This window comes from Amyelois transitella, chromosome 5 (assembly GCF_032362555.1).
Source record: "Amyelois transitella isolate CPQ chromosome 5, ilAmyTran1.1, whole genome shotgun sequence".
Taxonomy (NCBI): Eukaryota; Metazoa; Arthropoda; class Insecta; order Lepidoptera; family Pyralidae; genus Amyelois; species Amyelois transitella.
Window position 1 is genome coordinate 6388630 of NC_083508.1, and position 27642 is coordinate 6416271.

At 35.8% G+C, this 27642-nt stretch overlaps 1 protein-coding gene across 1 annotated transcript in view; it reads left to right on the forward strand.

Moving 5' to 3' along the window:
- Nucleotides 1–27642, forward strand: part of LOC106131785 (uncharacterized) — a 124079-nt gene that overhangs the window by 9824 nt on the left and 86613 nt on the right. Inside the window, exons 2-26 of the mRNA XM_060954804.1 lie at nt 7254–7315; nt 7678–7879; nt 8297–8401; nt 8499–8615; nt 9093–9224; nt 9402–9517; nt 9928–10177; nt 10698–10963; nt 11035–11770; nt 12147–13319; nt 13844–14053; nt 14376–14669; nt 14753–17746; nt 17837–18505; nt 18743–19453; nt 19533–19724; nt 20015–20197; nt 20308–20439; nt 20578–21298; nt 21376–21551; nt 21997–22908; nt 23484–23621; nt 24293–25066; nt 25767–25910; nt 26851–26925. Of these exons, the coding sequence (XP_060810787.1) occupies nt 7259–7315; nt 7678–7879; nt 8297–8401; nt 8499–8615; nt 9093–9224; nt 9402–9517; nt 9928–10177; nt 10698–10963; nt 11035–11770; nt 12147–13319; nt 13844–14053; nt 14376–14669; nt 14753–17746; nt 17837–18505; nt 18743–19453; nt 19533–19724; nt 20015–20197; nt 20308–20439; nt 20578–21298; nt 21376–21551; nt 21997–22908; nt 23484–23621; nt 24293–25066; nt 25767–25910; nt 26851–26925 (11479 nt within the window). The 5' untranslated portion in view covers nt 7254–7258. The remainder of the gene's footprint in view (nt 1–7253; nt 7316–7677; nt 7880–8296; nt 8402–8498; nt 8616–9092; nt 9225–9401; nt 9518–9927; nt 10178–10697; nt 10964–11034; nt 11771–12146; nt 13320–13843; nt 14054–14375; nt 14670–14752; nt 17747–17836; nt 18506–18742; nt 19454–19532; nt 19725–20014; nt 20198–20307; nt 20440–20577; nt 21299–21375; nt 21552–21996; nt 22909–23483; nt 23622–24292; nt 25067–25766; nt 25911–26850; nt 26926–27642) is intronic.

The window sequence follows — 27642 nt, forward strand, 5'->3', positions numbered from 1 at the left end:
ATGTTGGTTGATGGTTGCTTACTATAAACTAGGACAAAAAACCTAAACATCCGAAAATACATGAAAACTTAAGTCCGCTAGCAAAAGAGTTTGACTGTGAACCGCATATATTGACGTAAAATCAGTAAAGGCTATTGGCGTGTTAGCGTGTGGATGCATTGTTCGCAGCCCAGTTTCCGTATATGAAGTGCAGTCGGCGTCGAGGTGATAGCTGGCGACGTCGACGCGTGAAAGTGAATGGGAATGGCGCAAGCGTAACGAGCGCTAGCAAGAGCGGCCGCGGGGCACGGACGCATTTTGTGAACGCGTCGCGTCACACACATTCCGTACACGCAATCAGCAGTAACTATGCCGTCTCTAAAAATGGGGTTTACAATTTTGTGACGTAAAATCCATCAATATCATTTATTATTACTATATATCCCGGCAAAATAAAGAAAATAACTTTTTATCAAAAAATAACAACGGTTTAAATCATATTTCAGCCCCCATAGCATGAAGTGAAACGGGAGGCGATAGTTTTTCGCGCGATAAAATTGGCGTCGCGCGTTCCATGCACCGGAGCAGATATTTTGGTATTTAAAACAGCTTAAGCTTTGCCATTCAACGTGGCAATGCAACCAGCCTTCTGGGCACGTTGCCGTGGGCAAACAATTTACAGGAATTTCAGAATTTATAAATTACAAGTTTTATTTTAATTTCTTATTTTCTCTTTTTATTATAATTAAAAGTTTGAATATTGGAAAGTATAAAGCTCGGATTATATTCATACAGGTCAATAAAAAAGTACAAGTACAATAATACATATTTATGGTATATAACTTTTTAACATTAGGACAGATGAATTTTTTTCTGGCTAAAAGCATAAATAGACTTCATACGACTTCTTTATATTTTTATTTTTAAGAATGTCTACTTTTTATCATTTTTACGATACAGACAAATAAAAAAGTTTAGAATTAAAAAAATAGATATACGAGTAACTTTGAATGTCTTGAAACTCAAAAACGAATGAACCGATATATCATCAGCTAGAACAACTTTTGCTAAGACGTCTTTTCCATATTTCGAATAGTTTAGCTGGTCTGTGATGGTTCTGCATTAGGTGTCCCAGATCATTAAACAGACAGAAAACGCTGATCAGGCTGAACAACTTTTATTATGATTCAATTCGATACTTCCTATAGTTTATATCCTATGGTTCGACATCAGCTGTTCCAGATTCCAAAACTAAATTATACCATATTATGTTGGCCAGCCATAAGAGCTATACAAAAAAAAGTTTCGTTTAGTAGTTTCGGAGATTAGCGTGTACAAACAAACATACAATAATATAAACTTAAAACGGACAGAATTATTTTCAAATTTATACTCGGTTACTATTTCTTACAAACATACACGTCTATATCCCTTGTGGGTTAGACAGAGCCAACAGACTTGAAATTATATAATTGAGATTCAAATAGTAACAAGTTGCTAGCCCATCGCCTAAAAAAGAATCTCAAGTTTGTAAGCTTATCCCTAAGTCGTCTTTTACGATATTAATGTGAAAGAGATGGAGTGGTCCTATTCTGTTTTGTACAGGTGCCAGGAACTAAACGTTTTTTTGTACTATTTCTTCATCGTAATAAATATTGTTTTTGAGAATATAATTGAGTCTGTATATATTGACGATATTAATTTTTTCATTTCATTTTCATTGATGATTGATTACGCCTCTCATTTTTTAAGATTGTTTGGTATTGATTACCATAATTTTTGTCTTTGACATTTTAATCCGTAGTCCAAACTGAGATTTGAAAAATCACAAAATAGAAATATTTGTTTGTTAAATAAAATAATTAAAAAGAAATATAATAAAATATAAAACAGTGATTGGGTTTAGAAGAATATGTACAATGGCAGACTTATACCAATCGGGATTTCTTCCAGTCAACCAAAATAAAAAGGAAAATCTAGAATCAAAGAGGCAGCGCACATTAAAAGCATTGAGGATGCGTGACAATAATCAATTAACTACAAATTGATTAAAGATAACATACAAAAATTTTTTTAAATATTTTAAATATTTTAAATATATTTTAAATATTTTTTATATTTATATTTAAGATATATAACATACAAAAATAAAATATACATAAACTCACATAATTATACTCAATTGTTAGACGCATCAGAATACAGTCTTTTGATTAGTGTTTTAAATAAGATAAGGTTAAGAGCAGATCTCGTACCTTGGGGGTTATTCCAAAGCTGAGTAGAACGAACACCAAAAGATAAGCCATAAGTCCGAGGGTAATAAGGTGGAATAAGTAATTTAAATTGTTATGAGACCTGAAATTTTTGTAATGTGGGATAAGTCGATTATTTTAAAATGTGTGTGCATCTGTTACAGTAATAATAGGATTCATTTATCTATTTAGGTGGAACGAGAGTTCCTCCGGTTTCACTGACTGTGGGGCGAGTGAAAACGCGTACCGGCATTGTTTGATATCTCATGGGAATACGGATATCTAACTTATTATGAGTTTTTCTAAAAGCTTTCTCAGAAGGCCAATTTAAGAGACAAAGTTTATATAGAGTTCTTCATTAAAATCAGTGGCTAAAATAAATATAGTAATTTTTGAATTTTAAACATAAAAGAACTAAATTTTATATTATATTATCAATACTCACCTTTTTCTCCTCCAATCTTAATAATACATGCTGTCTTTTCTTTCTACATTTCAAAAACCAGTGTTATTTTTTGTAAGTTTTTAGTTTTACTTACGTTTACTTTCATTCCTTTATCTTTCAAAGCTTCATGCATACAGTTTACCATCTTCTGTAACTCCTCCGCTGATGACGCCAGTATAACCTGATCGTCGGCATAGAGCAGACATTTGACGAGTAACTCATACATCCTTAATCCACTTTCAGACTCTTCAAATCTGTCAAACAACTATCCATAAATAGGTTTTAGAGACTGCTCACCCCATGCATAGAAAGTGCTGACCACAATTCTCTGTCATAGGCCTTTTCCAGATCTACGAATGAGCTATAGACTTTTTGACTCTTGGCCAAAAACTTTTCGACAATGCATATATGGCTATGCGTCGCAATGAAAAGACCTGATCCGTACATCCCATTCCCTTTCGAAATCTCGCTTGAGCATCCCATATTTTGTCATCAGTTTCATTTCTGACTCTATTAATCAATACTTTAGCATACAATTTGCCGACTATTGAATATACGACTATTGAATAAATGACTTTGAATTTTTCGTAACTTATTTGCAGGCATCAGGAAATTAACTCACGCCTAGAGTTTATTCAAATGACGATAACTTTTTTTTAGTGGACCGATTGTAATGAAACTAACTTCAAATGTTTTTCTGAGTTAAAACAAAGCAATTGGTGAAAATTTTAAGTTAATCGGTTCAGTTCTTTCGGAGATAAGCGTAATCATACATACAGACAGACAGACAAAATTTAGTAACATATATTTTTTTTCTATTATTCATTCTAAGTGTCCCTCTATGTCTATCCATTTCAGTCAAAAATATTAAATGTACAGACAAAATATTTTTACTGTTTTATTATATGTATAGATAAATACTTATATAAGTAAACATCCAAGACCCAAGCCAAACAGAAAAAATTTCTTTTGTCATCAAGCCCTGGTGGGGATTCGAACCCGCCTCCGGTGTCATAGACAAGCATACTACCGCTGCGCCACAGAGGACGTCGTATTTGTAATAGCGGGAGCGGAAATACATAATTAAAAATCAGCTTTGTAGCTATCACTATTTATGAGATACAGCCTGGTGACACACAGACGGACAGACTGACAGCGGAGTCATAGTTCTAAGGTCCTGTTTTCTCCTTTCAGGTACGGAACCCTTAAAAGACTTAAAAAGAACCTGGGCATCGATAACGACATATGATTCGAATTTTTATTAACGTACTAGCTAAGAATCTACCTACAGCTTTTTATTACAAACATTATAAATAATGTCGATTTTTCAGTCATGGTGATTTTAGTTTAGTCATCAACGAGTTTTTTTGCATTAGCTTTGTGTTATTTCAAGTCCAACCGAGGTAAATAATGAGATTACGTCATAATATTTTTAACCCTAGGTTTTTCAAAAAGGAGAGATGATTTATGTTCCGCATTTTTTTCAAAAATTTCTGATCCTATTGTAATTTTGTTTGTTCACTACACATAAAAAAAGGAAATGATAAATGCTGTAAAATCCAAAATAATGTCTTGTAACGGACACGCTTTTATATTTCGACGATGCACTTGTATATTTTATAGTAGTATTTATTTCGAGTAAATAGGTATGAGCGTTAGTTTGCAACACATTGCCCACTTATGTCAAATAATAAAGTTTAAACTTTTAATGTCTGTAACTCAACAATTTTATTTTGGTAAGTGTGAACATTGAAACCATTTTTGTCCAATAAATTGTGAATAAGGTTAATTGATTTTTGTATTTCATATTATCAACCCATAAGTTATTTGAATACATCCTTAACACGATACCATCAAAGCGGTATGTTAACGCTAGGAAGGTCACATAACATTTAATATATTTACTTAGTACTCAATAAAAATATAGTAAGTAGATAGATGTTAGTAGAAGCTTAAAACTTATATTTTTCATTAGTAAAATCCACAGTCAAATCGGGTTCCTTACGACGTTTTCCCTTACCACAATAAAGGCATCGGTTAGCAATCAAACATGGATGCACGGTACGATGTTAGGTGCATGGACGCTCCTACGAGTATCATTAATCATTAATCAAGTATCAATTTGAGTAAACGCCCATTTGTTTTGGTATAAAATGACTTGTAGAGCAGCACTCAGTGGTCAACGAGCGTGATTTCTCAGTATGATATAAGTTAACGACCAAAATACCGCTCACACAGTTATCTGACCTCGCACTGCAGCCTTCGCCTATGTCGCGTGGGTAATTATAAACGGAAATGTTGTTTGTTAAGTACTTATAACAGAGAAATGTTCGATAAACAATACTACTATGTACAAATGACTGCTGTAGTTAACAGTTTTTTGTAACTGCATCTTCTGAGATTCAACTGGATCTTCAATTTTAATTATATAGAACGATATAAAGAATTATAAAGTCTTACTGCCAAGTTTAAGGAATCAACCGATTTGAGCTGTGGACTTGAGAGATTTATAGACGAGCTCGTATGGTTCAGTAATGTTAAATGTGTAGTCATTGATAAAAATATAACTACTGATTAAAAATACATTTTAAGATAATAACAGTGAAAGATTTACGAAATAAAATTATATACCCTTGAAACTCCCTTTTCATGTGTTTATAAAATAATAAAGGCGTGCTGTTATCCAACTATTTGTACTTTGTGTGCTCTATCTTTAGCATTAGCATAGATTGCAATGGTTGATGTGATGAACAAAAATTATAGAACTTTTCAAAGTACGTACCCGTTTTACTGAAAATTCATACATATAATAACAGTATTAAAATGTAGTCTGTACACTGAGTATAAAAAAATAATTTATAACGATTAAGAAATAGTAACTGAGAATAAATTTAAAAAAAAGACTGTATGTAAGTTTTTAGCTTACTTACCCCTCCGGGAAAGAGGCGTGATTTTATGTATGTATGTAAGTTTTTATGTTTGTTTGTACACGCTAATTTTTGAAACTACTGAACGGATTTTATTGTGTGTGAATTTTTTTTGTTGTATAGCTCTTATGCCTGGCCTACATATAGGGTATAATTTATTATGGAATCTGGATCAGCTGCTATCGAACCATAACAACTCAGCTACACTAACACTACAGAAATATCAAAAAGACGTCTTAACAAAAGTCGTTCAACCTGATGAGCATTTTCTTATGGCGAAAAAAAAATGAAAGATCTGGATTATGTGATGTAGAAACCATAGGAACACAAGGCCAGAGGACTGTAATATGTGCTGAAATTTGAGTAAATTTAATACCCTTAACCTTCGTATTTCCAATAACACGCAAACGGAGGTGCGGGCAACAACTAGTTGAAAATAAAAAATAGAATAGAATAGATTTATTTTCAAAATTGGATATAAGTTACCACTTATTGACTTCACATCACTCAAATCTAATTAAAACTACTACCTCTTCCAAAGTGCATGTGTAGAAGAAGCGGCGGAACAAACTACACTGCAGCATTTTCACCAGACGTCAATTTACAAATATATAGATCTCTTAAATCCAAATCGTGGACGAATGCACACTGTCTACATCAAAACATGGAATACAGATAATGTGACATGGGGACGCCTCGCTATTTCATTATAATGGGATCTCCAAACGTTAGTGAAAATTTTCCGCTTTCTGTGTTTAATGCGAGGTTAACCTCAAAAAAGAGGGAGGTTTCTTAATTCAACTTTATATTTACTTATTCTTGTTTGTTTGTTGTAGTTTTTTTTACATTTAACCGACTTATTTTTTTATATTTTTTTTAATTTTACACTCACAACTAAACATAACGACTACAGATGCAAATGACAAAGACCAGAATAGCTTAAGAAATCTTATAATTATCTCTTTATCTATAGATTTTAAGAGTTCCTTGATAACCTGGGTGTACCCGGTTTCCATAGATACTTAATAAGACTTTTACGTAATGATTATGGAACCATCTCGTCAGCTTAAGTCTTATATTAAAGCAATTGAAAAAAAAAAGAATTCAGGAGTATGGAATCGTGTAACAAACATAACGAGAAGTCGTATCCTCTTTTTCGAAACCGTTGACGGCTTGTATTTAAACTAGAGTAGAGAGAAAATGTATCTTCGAATATGTCAACATAGCAGTATCTAGTTTAATTAGATAATTTGAAATGAGATTATTTTATATAATGTGAGCATTTATCACAAACAGATAATAATGTCAGAAAATTTGAAATATCTCAATTTTAAAATAACCACTTTGTTAGCATTAGTCCGAATTCTCTCTAGTGGAGAAGTATGAAAAGTGACTACGTAATATAAGGTACCTATACGATGGAGAATTAGAATCTTAAACCTATAAGTTCAATGAGGCGAAGCTGCGATTAATAGCTAGTTCCCACATAAACATTTTTCTTAGCTAAATTCTTCTGAATTATTGAATGGTTTATGTTTCTCCTTTACCATCGTATAGGTAAGTAACCTTCTATATAAAGTTTACATCTTAATATATCTTTTTGATATATCGAGTTAAATTTGACTAACAATTTTTTCCCCCTTGTTGCAGAGACCATGCATATAGACACCCTACCGCTCGTGGTTTGGACGCTTTTAGTCACAACGACACATGTAAGTACTTACATTATTCATAGTGAACATTGTAATATTCCATTTATATTTCAGAGTTAAGCATGAAGCTGTTTTCGTTTTAATCATTACATACTTACATTAAAAAAACATACCAAAGCACACACGAAATTACAAATTGAGTGTCTCAATAAAAAATCTTTTTGATATTTAAACACGGATTTTGCATGGGCTCCTACGGGTGCAATGCTAAAGTTCAGTTGATTTATACAATTTGGTATTTACGTTTTTTATATTTATATTCTGAAACACACTTATGTAAAGAAGGCATGTGACTGGCGGATAAAAGTCCTACGATTTGAAGTATTTTTCATTGTCTTATTTATTTACCGGTTGTTTCACAGGTAGCGACACAAAGCCAATATGGAATAGGTTTAGGAATAAAACGAGAAGTATTTTTCTTAAATTTAGAAGATGGCTATTTTGGCTGTCAAGTAAACGAATCAACACAAATATTACAGTTATACGAATTATCTAAGTTATGCGACGGTGTGCCTGATTGTTATAAGGCATCCGATGAGCTGAAGTCAGAGTTAAAATGCACAGGTAAGTTTCCGCCAATTTTAATTAATGTCTACATCATCTTACACATACTTAGTCAAAATTAGTTTTGGTACATTTGTTCTTAATTGAAATTTAAAATCTGTGGTTAAAATATGTATACTCTGTATAACTAGGTACGTATTTTAATTGTTCTTTGGGAATAAGTAAATGGCCCAAATAATAAGGCCTCTAACTTATTTGTCTTTATAAGCTTGTCTTAGTAAATAAACATGTATGTCATGTGTTTATAAAAACGCCGAATAAGATTTTCATTTCAAGATGCAATTTACAAAAACATTCTAAATACGTAGGTAACTTCTTCGTCTGCTAGCCATGGCGGTAGGCAGACTACTTATTTCTTGAATATTAAGTAGGTACTTACACAACATAGTGTAAGTAACCATTACAATTTAATTTTAGATGATTGTACCAAAGAAGATGGCGCACAGTGTATAAACGGTGCGTGTTTGAACGGCGTGTGCCATTGCAACGATGGTTTTGGCGGCTGCAACTGCCAGGAACTTGGTTCGTTTGCTCTTATTTTCTTACTGAATGCAAAATATATTGTTTGCTAATTATCCATTTGTGAACAGTTATATAATCTAAGCTCTCAAACTTTCAGATGTAAACGAATGTAAAGACAGACCATGCGATGTGTTTGCTCATTGTACAAATACCGTGGGGAGCTTTCAATGCTCTTGCTTCCCTGGCTATGAAGGCGACGGTTTCAAGTGTAGAGGTATTTATTACAAATTTTAATGATTAAGTTACTGTAATGATTAGTATCCTATAATAGGCATTATTTCTTCTATTTTAAAAGTGCACGTCAAAAAAGTGGCGTTATAAACATCACATCAAATTTTATCTATTCTATTTATCCCCGTTTTCCTCGTGGACCAACTAGTTCTAAAAAAATCGAATAAAACCTACCTAGCCATTTTTTTTAAATTTCTATTCTTCTTTTCATTTTTTTTTCGAATTCCTATCATCTGATCTTGACTCAATGAGAATAGGACCGGGGCCGGGCGTTTAACTTTTCAAACAAAAATCGGATCTTCTTTGAAAGAGTAATCGCAGTAACAAAAGAGGTATACCCACAATCGAATTGATAAACTCTTTAAAGTCAGTTAAAATGGACGAAATAATGTATATTACTTTTTGTGAATGACCCAATTAAGTAATTATCTAATGCACATCTTATATTGTATTCTTATAGATATAAATGAGTGCGAAGACCCGGCTGTAGCATCAAGATGCGTTGAAAACGCAGAATGTTGTAATTTGCCTGCACATTTTATCTGCAAATGTAATCGAGGCTTTGAAGGCGACGGTGAAGAAGAGTGTAGAGGTAATTATTTTTTAAATAGTACTCTTAATTTACAGTCCGTATTTATATGAAAGCTAAAATCTTTGTTCCTGGCTACGAATAAAACATAAATTTTGCCTATCTTTTACTTTGTTATGTTTTTTGTATGGTTTATTTCACGTATTATTTTGGATACTAATTTCCTGTTTCATGGTGTAGATATCGACGAATGTCGTCGGCCTGGAGCTTGCGGTGTCAATGCAGTATGTCAGAACTATCCCGGAAATTATACATGCGCATGTCAAGTCGGTTACACGGGAAATGGTTTTGATGGCGTAAGTAAAATGTGTCTTGTCAATATGTACCAACTTATATTATGTTTTTGTTTTTGTTCTGTAGCCAAGCATTTCATTACGAAGATATTTTTAAAATGATGGATATCTGAGAATTGTTTTTCACCACATATTTATAAATTCAGTTCTGATTTGTTATACCTGTGATTTGTACGGTATATAAGTTCATTTATACATATCTTCCCCTTGAATCACTCTATCTATTAAAAAAAATTGCATACGAATACGTTGTGTATTTTTAAAGATTTAAGGCATGAATACATTATACAAATATAGGGCCAAACGCGGGACACGACTATGTAGTGATTATTATTTTTATTTATTAATATCTTTATTTCCATAAATCCCTGAATTTAAACTGTGATAAAAAATAACGAACGAGTTTCTATTAGTGTGTGGACGTGGATGAATGTACGTCTGGGTCGGTGTGCGGCCCAGGGGCGGTGTGCCGCAACCTCGACGGAGGCTACGAGTGCAGCTGTCCCCCCGGGTACGAAGGCGATCCTCGTGTCGCGTGCCGAGACCACGACGAATGCGCACGTGCTTCCTGCGGACGTGGAGCTCACTGTGAAAATCTTCCTGGCGCCTACCGCTGTGTTTGCCCACCAGGTTTCGAAGGCGACCCTGACGTGGAATGTATTGGTAAGATCTTCACACGGTGCGCCAGTAGGTGTGACGAAAGCTAAACTAATCTTGTCTTTTGTGGTCTAACGCTTCTACCCGTTTAACTTGGAGGCGCAGAACACTACCGCATCTGGATGCGCGGTAGCTTCACGCTTTCACTAACTTAACAAATCATAACATTAATGAAAAATGTATGAAAAAAAATCTACATTTCAGCACCGGTTTGCAATTCTATATATCGTTCAGGACAGAAGAACATCATACGGTTCATAAAGAATAAAACCACATTTCATCTGAAATTCCAGTTTTGGTGATAAACTTTTTCTTGAAATATTTTTATTTTCTCTTTCTGCTATGTCCTTACTCTTTCGTTTTGTGGTGTTTTCTTTTCTCCTAACACAGTTTCAGTCGTCTGTGTGCTGTGCATCTTCTTCTTTCTTCTACATATTGGCTGTCGGCGTACCTACTGCGTATGTATTCATGTGTATTTCAACGCAGGCAGCAAATGTAATTTGAAGTTCGTTATTTGTTACACCAGACGTGGATGAATGTAAGAATAGCGAAGCTATATGCAGTGAACACGCCATATGTACCAACACACTCGGCAGCTACGTGTGCACGTGTAAGCCGGAGTACACTGGAGATGCTCGTATGTCAGGTGGCTGCCGTGATGTCGATGAATGCCAGGCCCTTGAAAGACCGTGTGGCACATTCGCAGTCTGCGAGAATGCAGTGCCTGGATATAACTGCGTGTGTCCCCAAGGATATAGAGCAAAACCGTCTCCACAAATTGCTTGCGAACAGGTACTTTAATAATCTTAAACTTTTTTGTGACGTTTTAAGTGTTTTGTATTTTATGGTAAATTTATTTTCAGGTCGATGTGAATACTTTATGTAAATCAAATTTTGATTGCACGAACAATGCTGAGTGTATTGAAAATCAATGTTTTTGTAAAGAAGGATTTGACGCCAAAGGATCTCTTTGCCTCGATATTGACGAATGTTCCACTAAAGCCGTAGCATGCGGTGAGAATTCCTTGTGTGTAAATACTCTTGGCGGATATAACTGTGAATGCGCTGCAGGATTTATTGGCTCCCCACCACGAATAACTTGTCGCGCCCCATGCGAGGATGTAAAGTGTGGTGATCATGCTTATTGCAAACCTGATGGCGCTGAAGCATATTGTGTATGTGAAGAGGGGTGGACATTCGATCCCAATGATATAGCAGCAGGATGCATCGATATTGACGAATGCGATACGTCTGCTGGGTCTGTCGGCAGGTGCGGTACAAATGCAAAATGCCTTAATAATCTTGGAAGTTTCGCTTGTCTTTGTCCTGAGGGATATACAGGAGATGCATATAAACAGTGCTCGGATATTGATGAGTGTGTAATGGATGGCCCATGTGGAGTGGGGGCGGATTGTATTAATAATGATGGTTCTTTTGAATGTGAATGCCCCGATAATACAGTACCAGATCCAGATCCTAGGATAAGATGTGCTGAAATTATGCTATGCAAAAGTGATAATGATTGCCCTGGTAATGCCTTATGCGATCCGAATTCTCGATGTTTATGTCCCGAGCCAAATATAGGCAATGAATGCCGACGTAAGTTAATTTTAATTTTAAGCCGGAATGACATTACGAAATTACTTTCTGATACATTGAAAGTTCTTCTATGAAATTGACTTCATCATGATTAACATAAATAACGTAATGTTAATTCGGTTTTATTTAAACGTGTAAATTTAAGTACTTTTACAGACACTAAACGATATCTGATAAGCCACTGCTGCTTGGATTAATGATAGAATTGAGATTCAAATAGTGACAGGTTGGTCCACCATCGCCTAAATAAAGAATCCCAAACCTATCCCTTAGTTACCTTTTACGACATCCATGGGAATGAGACGGAGTGGACCTATCCTTTTTATAGAATAGGTTGAAAAATATTTAAATTATTTGATATTTATTTGCTTCACAGATCCTTGTGAATCGTTACAATGTGGCAGTAATTCGGAATGTCTTTTGAATGAGCAAACAGCTCTTTGTACTTGTAGAAGTGGTTTTACTGGAGATCCTTTGTTACCAAGCGGATGTCAAGATGTTGACGAATGTGAAGTAAGTCCTTGTGGGCCTGGTGCTGTTTGTAAAAACTTACCAGGTTTATTCCAGTGCGAGTGTCCTGGTAACTTTAGCGGCGATCCTTACATCGAAGGTTGTATCGCAGGCCAAACGCCAAGTGAATGTAGTATTAATCATCCGTGCCCGCAGGGTGAACAATGTGTCTTACACGATGGCGAAAACGTTTGTATTTGTTCCCAAGGTTTCTCGCGTAACAAAGAAACCGGGTTATGTGAAGATATAAACGAATGTACTCAGCATGGTCGCTCCCCTTGTGGACTAAACGCAATTTGTAAAAATTTGCCAGGCAGCTATGAATGTAAATGTCCGTCTGATTATAGTGGTAATCCCTATAATTTATGCGAAATGTGCAGTGATATTAACTGTCAATGTCAACCACCTTACAAATTAATGGAAGGAAATTGTGTTTTATCTGGATGTACAAAAGATAACAAATGCGGTAAAGGAGCAGAATGTATTAAAATCTCTGATGATGTGAGTTACTGCGCTTGTCCTGTGGGCTACACGCAGACTTCAGATGGTGCTTGCGAAGATATCAATGAATGTTTATCAGGACAGCCAATCTGCGGATTTGGGGCAGAATGTATTAATACAGATGGTTCTTATACATGTAAATGCCCACCAGGTTATGGTAAAGATTCAGTTTCTGGACATTGTACATTAAATCAAAAACGTTGTATTAGTGACTCTGATTGCTTTCCTAATGAGAAATGCATTCAGCCTGGAAAATGTGTCTGCCCACCTCCATTTTATCTCGATGTCATTGATGGACAGAAATGTAAGAGTCCTTGCGAACGGTTCACATGTGGTATTAATGCCAAATGCACTCCAAGTGATCCACCAAGGTGTATGTGTATGACGGGGTATGAAGGTGATCCATATACAGGATGCACAAACAGAAATGAGTGTCACAGTGCTCCATGTGCTTACGGAGCTATATGTCATGACCAAAAAGGTGGTTATCAATGTGTGTGTCCTGATACCATGGTAGGAGACCCATATAAAACTGGATGTAAGTATATTTGAATGATCTTTAAATTTACTTCTGAACACCGGCTTCCTCAAAGATTCCCACCTTGATCGGTAGAAAACAGCTCATACCCAGCGCAATAATTCACTATTATACAGGAGCAAATAATCACATACCTCCTTAAAATATAGTTTTGAACACGCTTTTTATGGCTTGAATTTGTGGATTTCTTTTTTATAACTATTCCCATCAAATTGAAAAGAGAAGTAGATGAAGGCACAGTAGTAAGATTTCTTTATTTATTAAAGTTATCATCAAAACAGTCTGAATATTTTTTTTCGGAGATTTACCGAAAAAGTAACATATTTTTGTTTTATATTTATTTACTCGTGACGTGACCCGCCCCAACTTCGCACGGATAGCATTCATAGATATAAACTTTCCCCTTGAATCATCAATTTATAAAAACTGAATCAAAATCTGTTATGATATAGGGACAGGCGTGGGAACGACTTTGCGGAATACTATGTAGTGATAGTGATAAAGCTGAACTTATTAATTTTAAGGTACAATGGAAGAAGGACCATTACAAAAACAACTATGTAGTTCGGACAATGAATGTCCGAATACTTTATCCTGCATAAATCACACTTGCATATCACCTTGTGCTACACTTTCTTGTGGCTCCAACGCTTTTTGTGAAGTCGATAATCATGCTGCATGGTGCCGTTGCAACCCAGGATACACCAAACCTGAGGGAGGGAAATGTATATCAGGTAAGATGATAAAAAACAATAAGAAAATATACATTAACTTTAATGAATAACCCCTGAGTATACAACAGGTGTTACACCTTGATGATGACGACAAGAACATGATAACCAAATTTGATGAGACCGCTAGATGGTCCCCTATGGTTTTTCAATAATGTAACGCCCATTTGTCTTGTCAACGTTAGTGCATAGCCGCAATTTCCTAGAATCTGCAGGTTTTCTCACAATCTGTTTTATAAGACGATATAAAATGTTGAGAGTAATAAATAGTACGTATTGACGAAAAAAAATATTTTGATTGGTTAATGCTATTATTATGTTTTAGGATGCGATAAATACTCCTGTGGAAATGGTGCACAGTGTATCATATCAAAAACAGGCCCAACATGTATTTGCCCAGAAGGAATGGTAGGAAATCCATTCCCAGGAGGGTCCTGTAGAACTGACCTTTGTGGCTCAGGGAAGCCTTGTGAGAAGCCATTGACATGTATAGCCGGTCGTTGCCGGCAACGATGTGAAGGTGTTGTTTGTGGTGTCGGCGCATCTTGTGAGGAAGAAAGTGGGAAATGCATCTGCAACGCATTCTTCATTGGAAATCCCGAATTATTGTGTATGCCACGTAAGTTTGCAGATTTTTTTTTATAATTTTTCTATTATGTATGTCAATGAGTATCATTAATTTATATAAACCTTATTTTTTAGCTGTGGCTCCTCCATCTTGTAACCCAGACTGCGGTGAAAATGCACACTGTGTTTACGGGCAAACGAATGCTTGTAAATGTAACAAAGGATTTACGGGCAATCCTTATTTGAAATGTTTGCCTCGAAGACAAATTACTTGCGCTAAAACGACTTGCGGATTGAATGCTGTTTGTCAACAAACTCGATCGCATGTGGAATGTTTATGCCCTCCAGGTTATGTCGGAAATCCCAACATTCAGTGTATTGATATTGACGAATGTTCTTCAAAGCCTTGTGCTGAAAATGCCATATGTATAAACACTCCTGGTAGTTTTAGTTGCATTTGCAAAAGTCGTTATGTAGGGAATCCTTACGAATTGTGTTCACAAGTATCAATTTCGAAATGCGTTGAAGGCAGCATATGCACATGCTCGCATAATGCAACATGTCCGGATGGCTATATTTGCGAAAAATCTAAATGCGTTGATATTTGCCGCGCTGTAATGTGTGGGCCTAAATCATTATGCGAAGAAGGTATTTGCCGATGTCTCCCTGATCACTCTGGAAATCCTAATGATCTTCAGCTTGGTTGCATTCCTGATAATAAGTGTACAATAGACAGTGATTGTAAAGATTCTGAGATATGTTTTCAAGTTTCTAAGGGCACTCGAAAGTGCGTAGATTCATGTAGTAAATTACAATGTGGACCGAATTCTTTGTGTATTGGAGCTTATCATCAAGCACATTGTGTATGTGCGGAAGGCTACGTAGGAAAACCAGCTGATATCAAAACAGGATGTCATTTAAAACAAAGAGAACCCAATGATTATGAATGCATCGAAAATAGTGACTGTTCAGAACCACAATTATGCATACAAGTTGAAGGATCGATTTACAGATGTTTGGATTTATGCTCGACAATTGCTTGCAGTGCCAATGAAGTCTGTCGCGTGAAAGAAAAAAGTCCAAGATGTGAATGTAAAGATGGTTTCTTATGGAATCCTGTAAGTTCTACATGTGAACAGCCATCGACCCCAACTTGTAAAATTGATAGCGATTGTGATGATACTAAATCATGTCAAAAAGATGTACTAGGTGTTAATAAATGTGAAGATAACTGTTTGATATTTACGTGTCCTCAAAATTCGAAGTGTGTTTCGAGGAACCACAAGAGCCAATGTGAATGCTTAGCAGGTTTTGTTGGGAATCCAAATGACCGTGATGGTTGTATGCCTATTAATAAAAACCAATGTACTGGTGATGCACAATGTAGAGAAAATGAAATTTGTAAATCAGTTGGCAATGTCAATAAATGCCTATCAGCATGCCAACAATTAGTATGCGGTCCAAATGCAATATGTGTAACAAATAATCATGTGGCCAGATGTGAGTGTCCATCTGGACCTTTTACAGGAAATCCAAATGACCTAGAGAAAGGATGTCAATCCGTGCCGTGTATTTACAATTCAGATTGTCTATCACATGAACTGTGTAATCGAATGACGCATACATGCATAAACGCTTGTAATGAAGATTCTTGTGGTGAGAATGCTGTTTGTATAGCTGAAAATCACAAAATTAGTTGTCAGTGCCCTAGTGGATATAAGGCAGATCCATTGCCCGAAGTTAATTGCCGAAAAATTGAAGCATGTAATCCGAATCCTTGTCATATTACAGCCATATGTGAACCACGACTCTCATCTCATATTTGCAAATGTCCTTCTGGTCTTATAGGAGATCCAAATAAAGACGGTTGTCGGGCCCAAGGTGAATGCCCCAATGGTGATCTGGATTGCCCAATTGAAGCGACTTGTGTTAAGGGTCGTTGTGTAAATCCATGTGATGGAGCGTGTGGGTTGAATTCATTGTGCAAAATTGTTGACAGGAAACCTATTTGTTTATGCCCGGATGGTTATGAAGACACACATGGAGGAATAGCTTGTAAGAAAAGGATTTTAGAATGTGCAAATGAATTTGATTGCGAAGGCGACGTTTGTTCCAATGGCCAATGTTTTACGGCATGCAAAAATACTAGCCAATGTGATACTGGTGAAGTATGCACAAAAAATCTCTGTATCACACAATGTAGTAAACATTCTCAATGTGGAGTTGGGCAAGCATGTGTAGGAAATCAATGTTTGATCGGGTGTAGAAGTAATGAAGACTGTCCTAGCGACGAGTCATGTATTAATAATAAATGCGTAAATCCCTGCCTTGCAACGAGAGTCTGCGGTCCTAATGCTATTTGTTCCAGAGTCAATCATAATACACAATGTGTGTGTCCCGAAGGTTTTGATGGCACACCTACACCTCAACAAGGATGCATCAGAAAGCCTAATTCTTGTAGAAGATCATCAGACTGTCCACCAGACCACATGTGTATCGGTCTATTGTGTCAAGTACCATGTCGAGATAACTCAGGATGTGCCATCGGTGAAAAATGTAGTGATAATAAATGTCACAAAATTTGTCATTCAAGCAGTAATTGTTTACATGGAGAACATTGCAGTTTAGGGATATGTATACCTGGATGCAAGGCAGATTCAGATTGTTTAAATAATCAAATTTGCAAGGGAACAGAGTGTCAATGCATGCCCGGATATAAAATGATCAACGATGACTGCATAAACGTTAATGAATGCGCATATAATCCCTGCCATCCTACAGCTCAGTGTTTAGATACTCCAGGCTCTTTTCAATGTGTTTGTCCAGGTGGAGCTATTGGTGATCCTTATGTAACAGGTTGTTTGTTATCTAACCAGTGCCGTCGTGATAGCCAATGCGAAAGTTCATTTGCATGTATAAATGGAAAGTGTGCAAATCCATGTCAAAATAAAGCATGTGGGTTGAATGCAGTATGTTCAGTAGTAAACCACCGAGTGACATGCGCTTGTGAAAAAGGATATCTAGGGAATCCATTTGACTCAAAAATAGGCTGTTTCAAAGTAGAATGTGTGGAAGATTCTGACTGTTCCAGTGACAAATATTGTTTTTCAAAATCTAACAAATGTTCTGGTAAGATTTCTGTTCCGATATGTAAATGTGTTATTTTAAATTTACCGTTTATTTACTTTTAGTTATAATCTATCACTATTAACTTTTCAGATAAATGCGAAGAATTTGCATGTCAAGGTGGAACTTGCAGAATAGAAAATCATAAGGAGCTATGTTTATGTCCAAGCGGTTTTGATTTATTAAATAATAAATGTGAAGACTTGAATGAGTGCCTTGACAACCCTTGCCCATTAAATTCTAAATGCGTTAACACGCCTGGTTCATATACCTGTTCTTGTGTTAACGGAACAATATTAGATACACTCAGTGGAAATTGCAGATTACCCGGAGATTGCCTTACAGATGAGGATTGCTCAGACAAAACAAAATGTGTTAATAAACAATGCATTGACCCTTGTAATAAAATATCAGCTTGTGTCAAAAGCGCTGTTTGCACTGTAGTTAAACATAATCCAGTATGTGAATGCCCGCCTGGTAGCCACGGTGATCCTTTAAATAAATGTACCAAATTCGAATGTACTAAAGATTCCGAATGCCTATCTCAAGAAGCGTGTGTAAATTACAAATGCAAAGATTCATGCAGTATACCCCGTGCGTGTGGAAGGAATGCTGGATGCTTCTCAAAAAATCATATAGGACACTGTTCCTGTTTACCTGGTTATACTGGAGATGCAGTCTTAGGGTGTGTTCCAATACAAGATTGTACAGATGATAGGAAATGTCCTTCAGGAACAAGATGTGTAGACAATTTATGCGTTGGTAAGTTCAATTATAATGTTAAAAAACTCAATAGTATATTTTAACATTATTTTATCCGAATTAACTTAATTCATTTGATCTTAGTGTGTAAACACGGATCAAATTTAATGCTATTGTAAAAGTTAATATTTAATTTTAGATAAAAACTTGATAACCTTGATAACAGAGAACATTTAGTTTAATTTAGAGTATGCGGGTCTATATTTATACATAACTAATATTTTGTTAATATTATAGGATTATGTAAAAATACAAGGGATTGTTTAAATGATCAAGTTTGTATTCAAGACACTTGTAGGCTTACTTGCGACTCTAATAGTACATGTCCAGATTTTCAATTGTGCTCGAATAGAATTTGCGTTAAAGAAATTCAATGTATGTCCAATGAGGACTGTAATGATGGAGAGCAATGTACTAAAGGAAGGAACGGAGTTCCACAATGTATTGATGTATGTGATAAGCAGCCATGTGGAAGACAATCAGTTTGTATTGGAAAAGCTCATCGTCCTATATGCTCTTGTAAAGAAGGTTTTTTCGGGGACCCTTTACAAGGATGTAAAAGAAAACAATGCGAGATCGATGCTGATTGCTCAGACGATAAAGTTTGTGATAAATATATGTGTAAAATTGCTTGTTTAATGGGAAATAACTGTGGAGAAAATTCCGTATGTTCATCAGAAAAACATAAACAAGTATGTTATTGTCAGCCTGGATATACAGGTGATCCCGTAAAAGGATGTGTAAAAATAAATTGGTGTGAAACGAATCCTTGTGGCAATGCTGCAGAATGTAAAAACACAAGAAATCGTGCTGAATGTATATGTCCACCGGGTGCTGTTGGAGATCCATACGGTGAAGGATGTCGTAAATCCCAAGAATGTAGGTTTAACCGCGATTGCCCCTCTGTGGCTCGATGTACTTTTGCAGATGGAGTTAGAAAGTGTACTGGTTAGTATAAACTGTTTATTTTATTTGCTGAAAATAAACTATATAAATAATTTAAAAAAAATAATAAATATTTTTATAGATGCATGTGAAAATATTAAATGTGGACAAAATGCAGTTTGCACTGCTTTGAGACACACTGGACAGTGTAAATGTAAACCAGGTTACATTGGGAATCCTGAGTTGGAAAAAGGATGCAGACTGCAAGAAATGTCATGTTCATATAAAGCTGACTGCCCAAATGATTACTATTGTCATAAAGGCATTTGCAAAGGTAATTATAATAAGAAATTATACTGAAATGAAGCTAAGTCCAATCATTAATACAATATTTAACACAATGTATTGTACAATTCAATAACCAAAACTTTGATTCACATACTCAGTTCATACTTTTGTTTTTAGTATTACTGCTTTTTTATGTAGTGTTCTTCCCAAGAATATTAATACTTTTTCTAACATTTTTTTTTCTATTATCCCATTATTAGATTTGCACATTACTTCCTTTGAAAGTATAGTGACGTTATAAAATTAGGGTTATAAATATTTTACATATTTTTTAAGGTTTATGCTTAATTGATGAAGAATGCGAGCCATCAGAGAAATGTTTTAACGGTCAATGCGTAGATCCATGTCAAGTAGAAAAAGCTTGTGGATTAAATGCTTTATGCCAATCTGAAAATCATGTGTTACAATGTAGCTGTCCATTTGGTTTTACTGGAAATCAAGATGTGGAATGCGTACGAAGTAAGTTTTTTCTTTCTTTTACCATACCTGTCGTACATAGATGAGGTGTTTCCTAATTTTCTATAATAGAATTTTATTTTGTGAAGTGTTTTTACGAAATTCCATTTCAGTGCCACGGCTTTGCGGATCGGCTGGAGAATGTGAGGAAGGTCATATGTGTCAAGATTCAATGTGTTTACCTCGGTGTAAAGGTGACGAAGAATGTGCATTAAATGAAAAGTGTTCTAAGGGAGTTTGTTTGCGTAAGTTTATGTAATGTTTGCTAAAATTGTATTCTTTTCTTAAAAAAACGTTGTATGTAATCCAAAATATTATATAATTTCTTTCAAATACTAAACAAAGATTCTAATAACTACTTTAACCTAGAAATTCTATTACAGTGACTTGTAGAGTAGATAATGACTGCTTCCTTGGCCACATATGTTTGGAAAATAGTTGCCAATATGGATGTCGTCATGATGAAGATTGTGGCCCTGATGAATTTTGTAAAAACAATTTTTGTCGAAATCCATGCGCCCGTGAAATCAATCCATGTGGACCTAATGCGGCGTGTTCTGTAGTAGAAAGAAAGGCTGCTTGTTCTTGCCTAGAGAATTTGGTACCAAACCCAACTCCTAATATTGGGTGTGTAAGAGCACCATCGTCACCTTGTCGTAAACATACTGACTGTGTTCATGGGTGGAGATGTGAAGATGATCGATGCCGCCCTGCGTGCACATTAGATGGCTCCCAATGCTTACAAGGCGAAAGATGCTTATCAGGTGTTTGTAGGTATGCTTGTACCACAGATGAACATTGTTCAGATGACGAAATTTGTGATGGTAGAATTTGTATGACTGGATGTAGATCCAACTCACACTGTGCGAATAATTTAGCATGCATATCAGGGCAGTGTATCGATCCATGTACAGAGCCAGCTACATGTGGTGCTAATGCATTATGTAGCACTAAAGATCACAAACCCGTATGTCTATGTCCACCTGCACTCAATGGAGATCCAAAAGAAGTATGTAGAAGAACGACAACACCGTGTGATGTAAACAAAAACTGTCAAGAGGGACTTATATGTTATGGAGATACATGTCATCCATCTTGTAGAAGGTAAAAATATAATAAAAAGAAAATAAAAAATATTATTTAAATAAATTCAACTCTGTAAAATTGACTTCTTTTTTCAGCGATAGTGTATGTTTGTCCAACGAAAAATGTATTCGAGGCATTTGTAGAGTTGTATGTAATAGCGATGATGCTTGTAGTGAAGGTCACATTTGTGAGAATAGAATATGTAAACAAGGTTGTCGGGACGATAATGCCTGTGACGTTAATCAGGCTTGTCTAAATGGCCAATGCAGAGGTAAATATTTTTTTATTTTAAAGTAAGCACAACATTTTCCTACCATATTTGAATTAATAAATTAGAGGTATTTTATCAAACTGATGTTAAGGCTTCAAATTATTTTATGCAGAAGATTAATTCTCTCTGATTCCTCTTCTTTGTCGTTACCTTTTCCCACTTTCTACGTGGGGTCGGCACTGTATGTTAGCCATCTTACTAGTCTCTTCAATTAATTCTCCCTGATTGTGTAATTAATTTTATTTAGTTTTACTAGTAAACTAAATAAAATAAAAACAAAGAAACAGCAATAGCTTAGAAAATTTGCAATAAAAATATTATTTTATTAGCTGATAAAACGATAAAAAATACCAAGTGCTTTTTGCTACTGATTTTAAACCGGATAAATAACCCATATCAGGTATTATGGCGATCACACTAAATAAACTTTTGAAAAATTTTACAGATCCTTGTAAAGATAGTAAAACATGCGGTATCTGTTCAGATTGCAAAGTACTTAACCATAGAGCCCAGTGCAGCTGTCCCAGTAATTATACAGGAAATCCTCTTGTCGAATGCAAAAAGAAACGACTAGCATGTGATGGTTATTGTTCTTGTGATGAAAGTGGTTACTGTATTACACTTTGCGAAGAAAATTCCGATTGTACCTGTGGAGAGAAATGTTTTAATGGAGGATGCAGGGCGCTATGCTCTCAAAGAAATAAATGTCCTGAAAGACAACTTTGCGTCAGAGGTGCTTGCGTTCCTGGCTGTAATACCGATCGAGATTGTGGAGAAGATATGTTGTGTTTATCGAAACTTTGTGTGCCAGCATGTAGTGATAAATCTTGCGGTAAAAATGCGTTATGTTTAGCAACACGTCATCGTGCTGTATGTAGTTGTCCTAGTGGATTTTCAGGAGATCCTATGAAAGAATGTAAATCTTACGAGTGCTTGCAAAATGAAGATTGCGCCACTGATGAGGAATGCCAAGCTGAAGGCAAATGCAAAAATGTGTGCACAGCCGCATGTGGAATTAATGCTATTTGCAGAGTGGTAAATAGATCGCCACAGTGTTCTTGTCCACCAAATTATATAGGAAATCCAAAAATCGAGTGTTCAAAGCCTCCTGTTGGAAGTTGCTTGCGAAATCCCTGTGGAATAAATGCTCGCTGTCGAGATCTAGATGATGGTAGCTACGAATGTACATGCCCTCCTAGTTGTGCTGGTAATCCACAAAGGCAATGTTTTTGTGGTACTATGGAGCCTTGTGCGTATAAAACATGTGGAACAAATGCCCAATGTCGAATCAGCCACACTGGGGAGCCTCAGTGTTATTGTCCACGACATCACCCTAATGGAGATCCTAATATAGAATGTAAGTTTTCATTTTTATTCTGCGTTGTAGTTCTCATTTAGAAACCCATTGTGGACCTACACCAATAGGCATTTTGATTGATTTTATGTTTATGTTTCGAAAGTAACTAAAGTGATACCGATTTATAAATTGTTGAAAAAATCACACAAGTCTAAACAAAGAACTGTCCGATAGAACGCCGTGAACAGCACATTATTTGCACCAAAATGACCCTATTCTATTAGACCCTATGCTTTTATTTTGTCCGTATCTTAAACTACATTTGTTTGATCCCTAATGTGCCTATTGCGTTTATGTATATCATTTTATACAAAAAGTTCTCCCGTATTTTGTAAATTAACCGATGGTATAGTTATTTTCGAAACATATAAATGATTTTAAATGGACTTTCTCATCATACTTTGAATATAAAATAACTACGGCACCAAAATTAAAACTGGAAATTCGTTTGATATATTAAATGTGTATTTTATCGTATTACTGACTTATTTATATACTTGTATCGCTTTTTCAAAATCCCTACTCCATAGGAAATATATTCTATTTTAAACGCTTAACATGTTCAAATTCCCTAGGTTCTCAGGAACGTAGTGTAGTCGATTGTCGTACAACCGGATGTGGAATCAACGGGGAGTGTTTACGTGAAGGCGCTGAGTTCGTTTGTCGTTGTATACCAGGTACTGAAGGTCAAGCCGACATCGAGTGTCATACTAGTGAGTATATGCCCCGCTATAAAACGTTTAAATATAAAATCATCTAGTACACCCTGTAAAAAAGCACTGGGTTTAGCTAAAGAATTCAGATATTTTGCAACGATACCTAATAATGAAGTAAACTATGTATTCTACCAAATCGGAAATTCGCACCATCGATACACTGTACATAAAATATTTGTATAGCAAATGATAAATATGATAAGATGGTGTCGGTTGTGAACAAATTTCAACCAGACTTTTTAATCAGACTTTTAATTTCTCAACTATCTATTTATACCTTTACCTGATAAATAACTGTGGATTTAATGGATATGGTTTTATAGAACTCTTACACCCTGAGAATCCATAGATTTATATCGATTGGTTTCAATTTCAACATTCTGTAATCATAAATACCTTTAGATATAATATATTACCTGTGCAATAATATTATGTTGACATTAGTGGAAGCATTCTCACCGTTCGTGCTTGAGTTATCAAACATTCAGTAACATTATGTTCAGCTTCATGTACATATCGCTTGTATTATATCCAGTTATATACATTCTCCGGTCAAACTAGTAACTATCAGTTTCAAAAAGCGCATGCACTGTCTCGTGAGAAAGTTTCCTCTTCGCGGCTGAAGGTACCGCTCTTCGACTCTGCTTTCTTCTTTCACATCTTCCTAGGTATTGAATGTACGAGCGACAAGGACTGCCCGGTAGACAAAGCGTGTTTGAGTTTACACTGCGTGGACCCCTGCACGGTGCGCGGCGTTTGTGGAGAGGATGCACTCTGCGTGCCTCTAATGCATCGAGCCCAATGTTCATGTCCGCAATGTTATGTGGGCAATCCAAGAGTAATTTGTCAATTAGATTCAACATGCAAATCGACCTCTGATCACAACGTCACTTTTACATGCTCTGATATAAAGCCATGCCCATCTAAATTAGCGTGTGACCTAAACACTAATCAATGCCGTAATCCATGTCTTGGATTCCAAAATTGTCGAAGGAACCAAAGATGTGAAGTACGTAATCATACACCTGTATGTGTTTGCCGTAATGGTTTTGCACTTAATGAGAAAGGAGAACTAACTTGTGCACCAGAACATGCGGAATGTTCAAGGGATGAACAATGCCCATCTAATGCAGTCTGCCGTAATTCAAAATGTGTTAATCCGTGTTTGGCATCAAGAGAACCTATGTGTCCTAAAGGAAAGCAATGCGAAGTACTAGAACATCGAGTCATGTGCGTGTGTGTTGAAGATTGTCATCCAACTATATCAATATGTTTAACGGACAACGGCTGTCCACATAACTTAGCATGCAAAGATTATCAATGTAAAGATCCTTGTAAAGACGCTTGTGGTGGTGCCCCTTGTTCAGTAGAAGATCATCATCCTGTTTGCAAGTTCTGTCCTAATGGATTCACGCACGATGACAAACATGGCTGTATCAAAGGTAATACGGTGAACAATAATGCCCACATTTTAGTGTACCATTAGTAATATTAGCGTCTTTATGATTCTTAATAATCTTTTTGTTGTTCTTCATATTACAGGACATGTTGATATTCTTTATGACTTCCTGCGGCTCTTTCGCTGTTCTTTACTTTTGTAGCATGATCATATTTATCTTTTTCCACAGTTTTTCTATATCAGGTAGCTCCAAGCATGGTATCATATATTTGTGTACATACATTTGTGGATATAATAACTTCACTTAAACACTTGGTGGTGGTAGCGCTTACTTTTTAGTCTAATGCTTGAAGAGCTCTGGCATTAATACGACATGCAACAAAACTGACACGAGACAGAGTTTGCAAAAATAAATATGCCTATTGATATTTTATTTGCACTTGTTAACAAAATGTTTTATTTCTAGTTAAATTACAATACCTTTATCAATATTTCGTTATGGTAGTACATTCATATATAAACATGTATTTTTTATCTATGTGTAGTATTTAAATATAAGATTGAATGTTAAGAATTGATTTTGAATTCAATGTGTTTTTGCTTATTAAAAATTAAGAAACTTAGTTGTAAAATCCAGGCACCAAAGTTATGATGAGTAGATATAATTTTTTTTAAATTTAAATCGTAAAATCACAAAAAGTTTTTTGTCTGTATATATTCTGACTTTTACCCCACGTGTGCAGCTTTGCAATGCGGGGCTCATGAGCACTGTGCCCCGGGCTTGGCGTGCATGAATGGCGGCTGCGCGGACCCGTGCGCCGACGGCGGGCCCTGTACCCCTGGACAGCACTGTGCGGTTGTCGACCACCAGCCTGTTTGCTCCAAAGGTATAATTAAAAGGGGGTCGAAAATAAAACGCGAGGATTTAATATTGATAAGTTACATAATATAAAACCTTTATCCTAACCATTATGGTTAGGACCCATGCCACAGTAATTAATATTTAAATAAAAATCTATATTTTCCAACCATTGATCAATTCCCTCATTATGCCCTACAAAAGTGGCCGTTCAGATTTTTTTAAAATCCGTTGGCTCTGTCTACCCCGCAATGGATATAGACGTGACTATGTATATATGTAGGTATGTATGTAAATCTTTATTATTAAGAAAACAGGCAATTAATAATAACAGTCCAATAAAAAGTTATCTTAGCCGTCCTCGCTCCATTTGAGAGACCTTCATTAGATTTTGAACAATTCTTTAATTTATACTACGAGTATAGGCCTCCTAATTTTGTCAGGCACCTTTGAAAGCTGCAAGCATGAGATGAAGTACTTATTTTTATACATACATATGGTCACGTCTATATCCCTTGCGGGGTAGACAGAGCCAAAAGTCTTGAAAAGACTGAATGGCCACGTTCAGTTATTTGGCCATCGCCTAAAAAGGATCGCAATTTTATCATCCTATCCCTTAGTCGCCTTTTACGACATCCATTGGAACGAGATGGTATGGTATATCTGTCTCTATTTGGATCTCAATTCCATCATTAAGCCGAGCAGTTGAACATGGCCATTCAGTCTTTTCGGGACTGTTGGCTCTGTCTACCCCGTAAGGGATATGGACGTGACTATATGTATGTATGTATGTAAGCTTTTATGGGGGTCTGGTAGTACTGGCCGTTTCATTCGCGCCCAAAGTGAAAATTGAATCAAGATAATTGCTTGTAACCTTGGGATTTTGCGTTTAGGCTAGTCAAAGAAATTTACCGGGGTGATATTTGTTTTGGTGAGATTACAAATAACATAACGTTTTTGTTTGGCAGTGTGTCAATGTCAAAGTTCATCAGACTGTGCCCGATATCCAAATACTTATTGCGACGGCTGCGCGTGTATACAAGGTACGTGGACAAGTTGTTTTATTCGTAGCGATCATCATTCATGTGATTTGGAATTCCCTCCATGCAACTCACTTCCCCGATACGTACAACTTGTGGATATTCAACACACTATTTAAGCTTGCGTGTACCACCTTAGGCCTCATCTTGCTTACCACCACGCAGATTGAGGTTAAGCGCACTCTATTATTATTATTATATATATTTTGCGTGGTGATGCCCATACGCTCTCAGTGAGAATTGGACGTCATTAGTGGAGATGATCATTTATACGAAACAGCGCGCTTTCATTGACATGCATTAAATGCTTTATATTTTATTGCTCATTTCCGCCGTTAACCATGTTGATATAAAACTAAATTACTCTTACAGCGTATAATGTTACTTAAATGTCTACGTATATATGCACAAATTAATTTGTTTGGACTATTTTTCAGTAAAAAATTCAAATGCTGTTTTCTTAACAAATCTGTAGAAATACATAGTTAAGCAATACGCATAAAACTGTAATTCTATATTTCTTTGGTCAAAATAACAAATATGAACTTTTTAGGACAAACATGAAAAAAGAGTCAACTAGCCTATTATATATACATATGTAGATAGCACCAAGTGAGGAAACCCTAAGAAATTTTTCCTTTTACTCGGGTAAATCAGTAGTCTTAAACTATGAAAGCTTATGCCACACGCAGCTTAAAATGCAATTATTTAATTTCATTT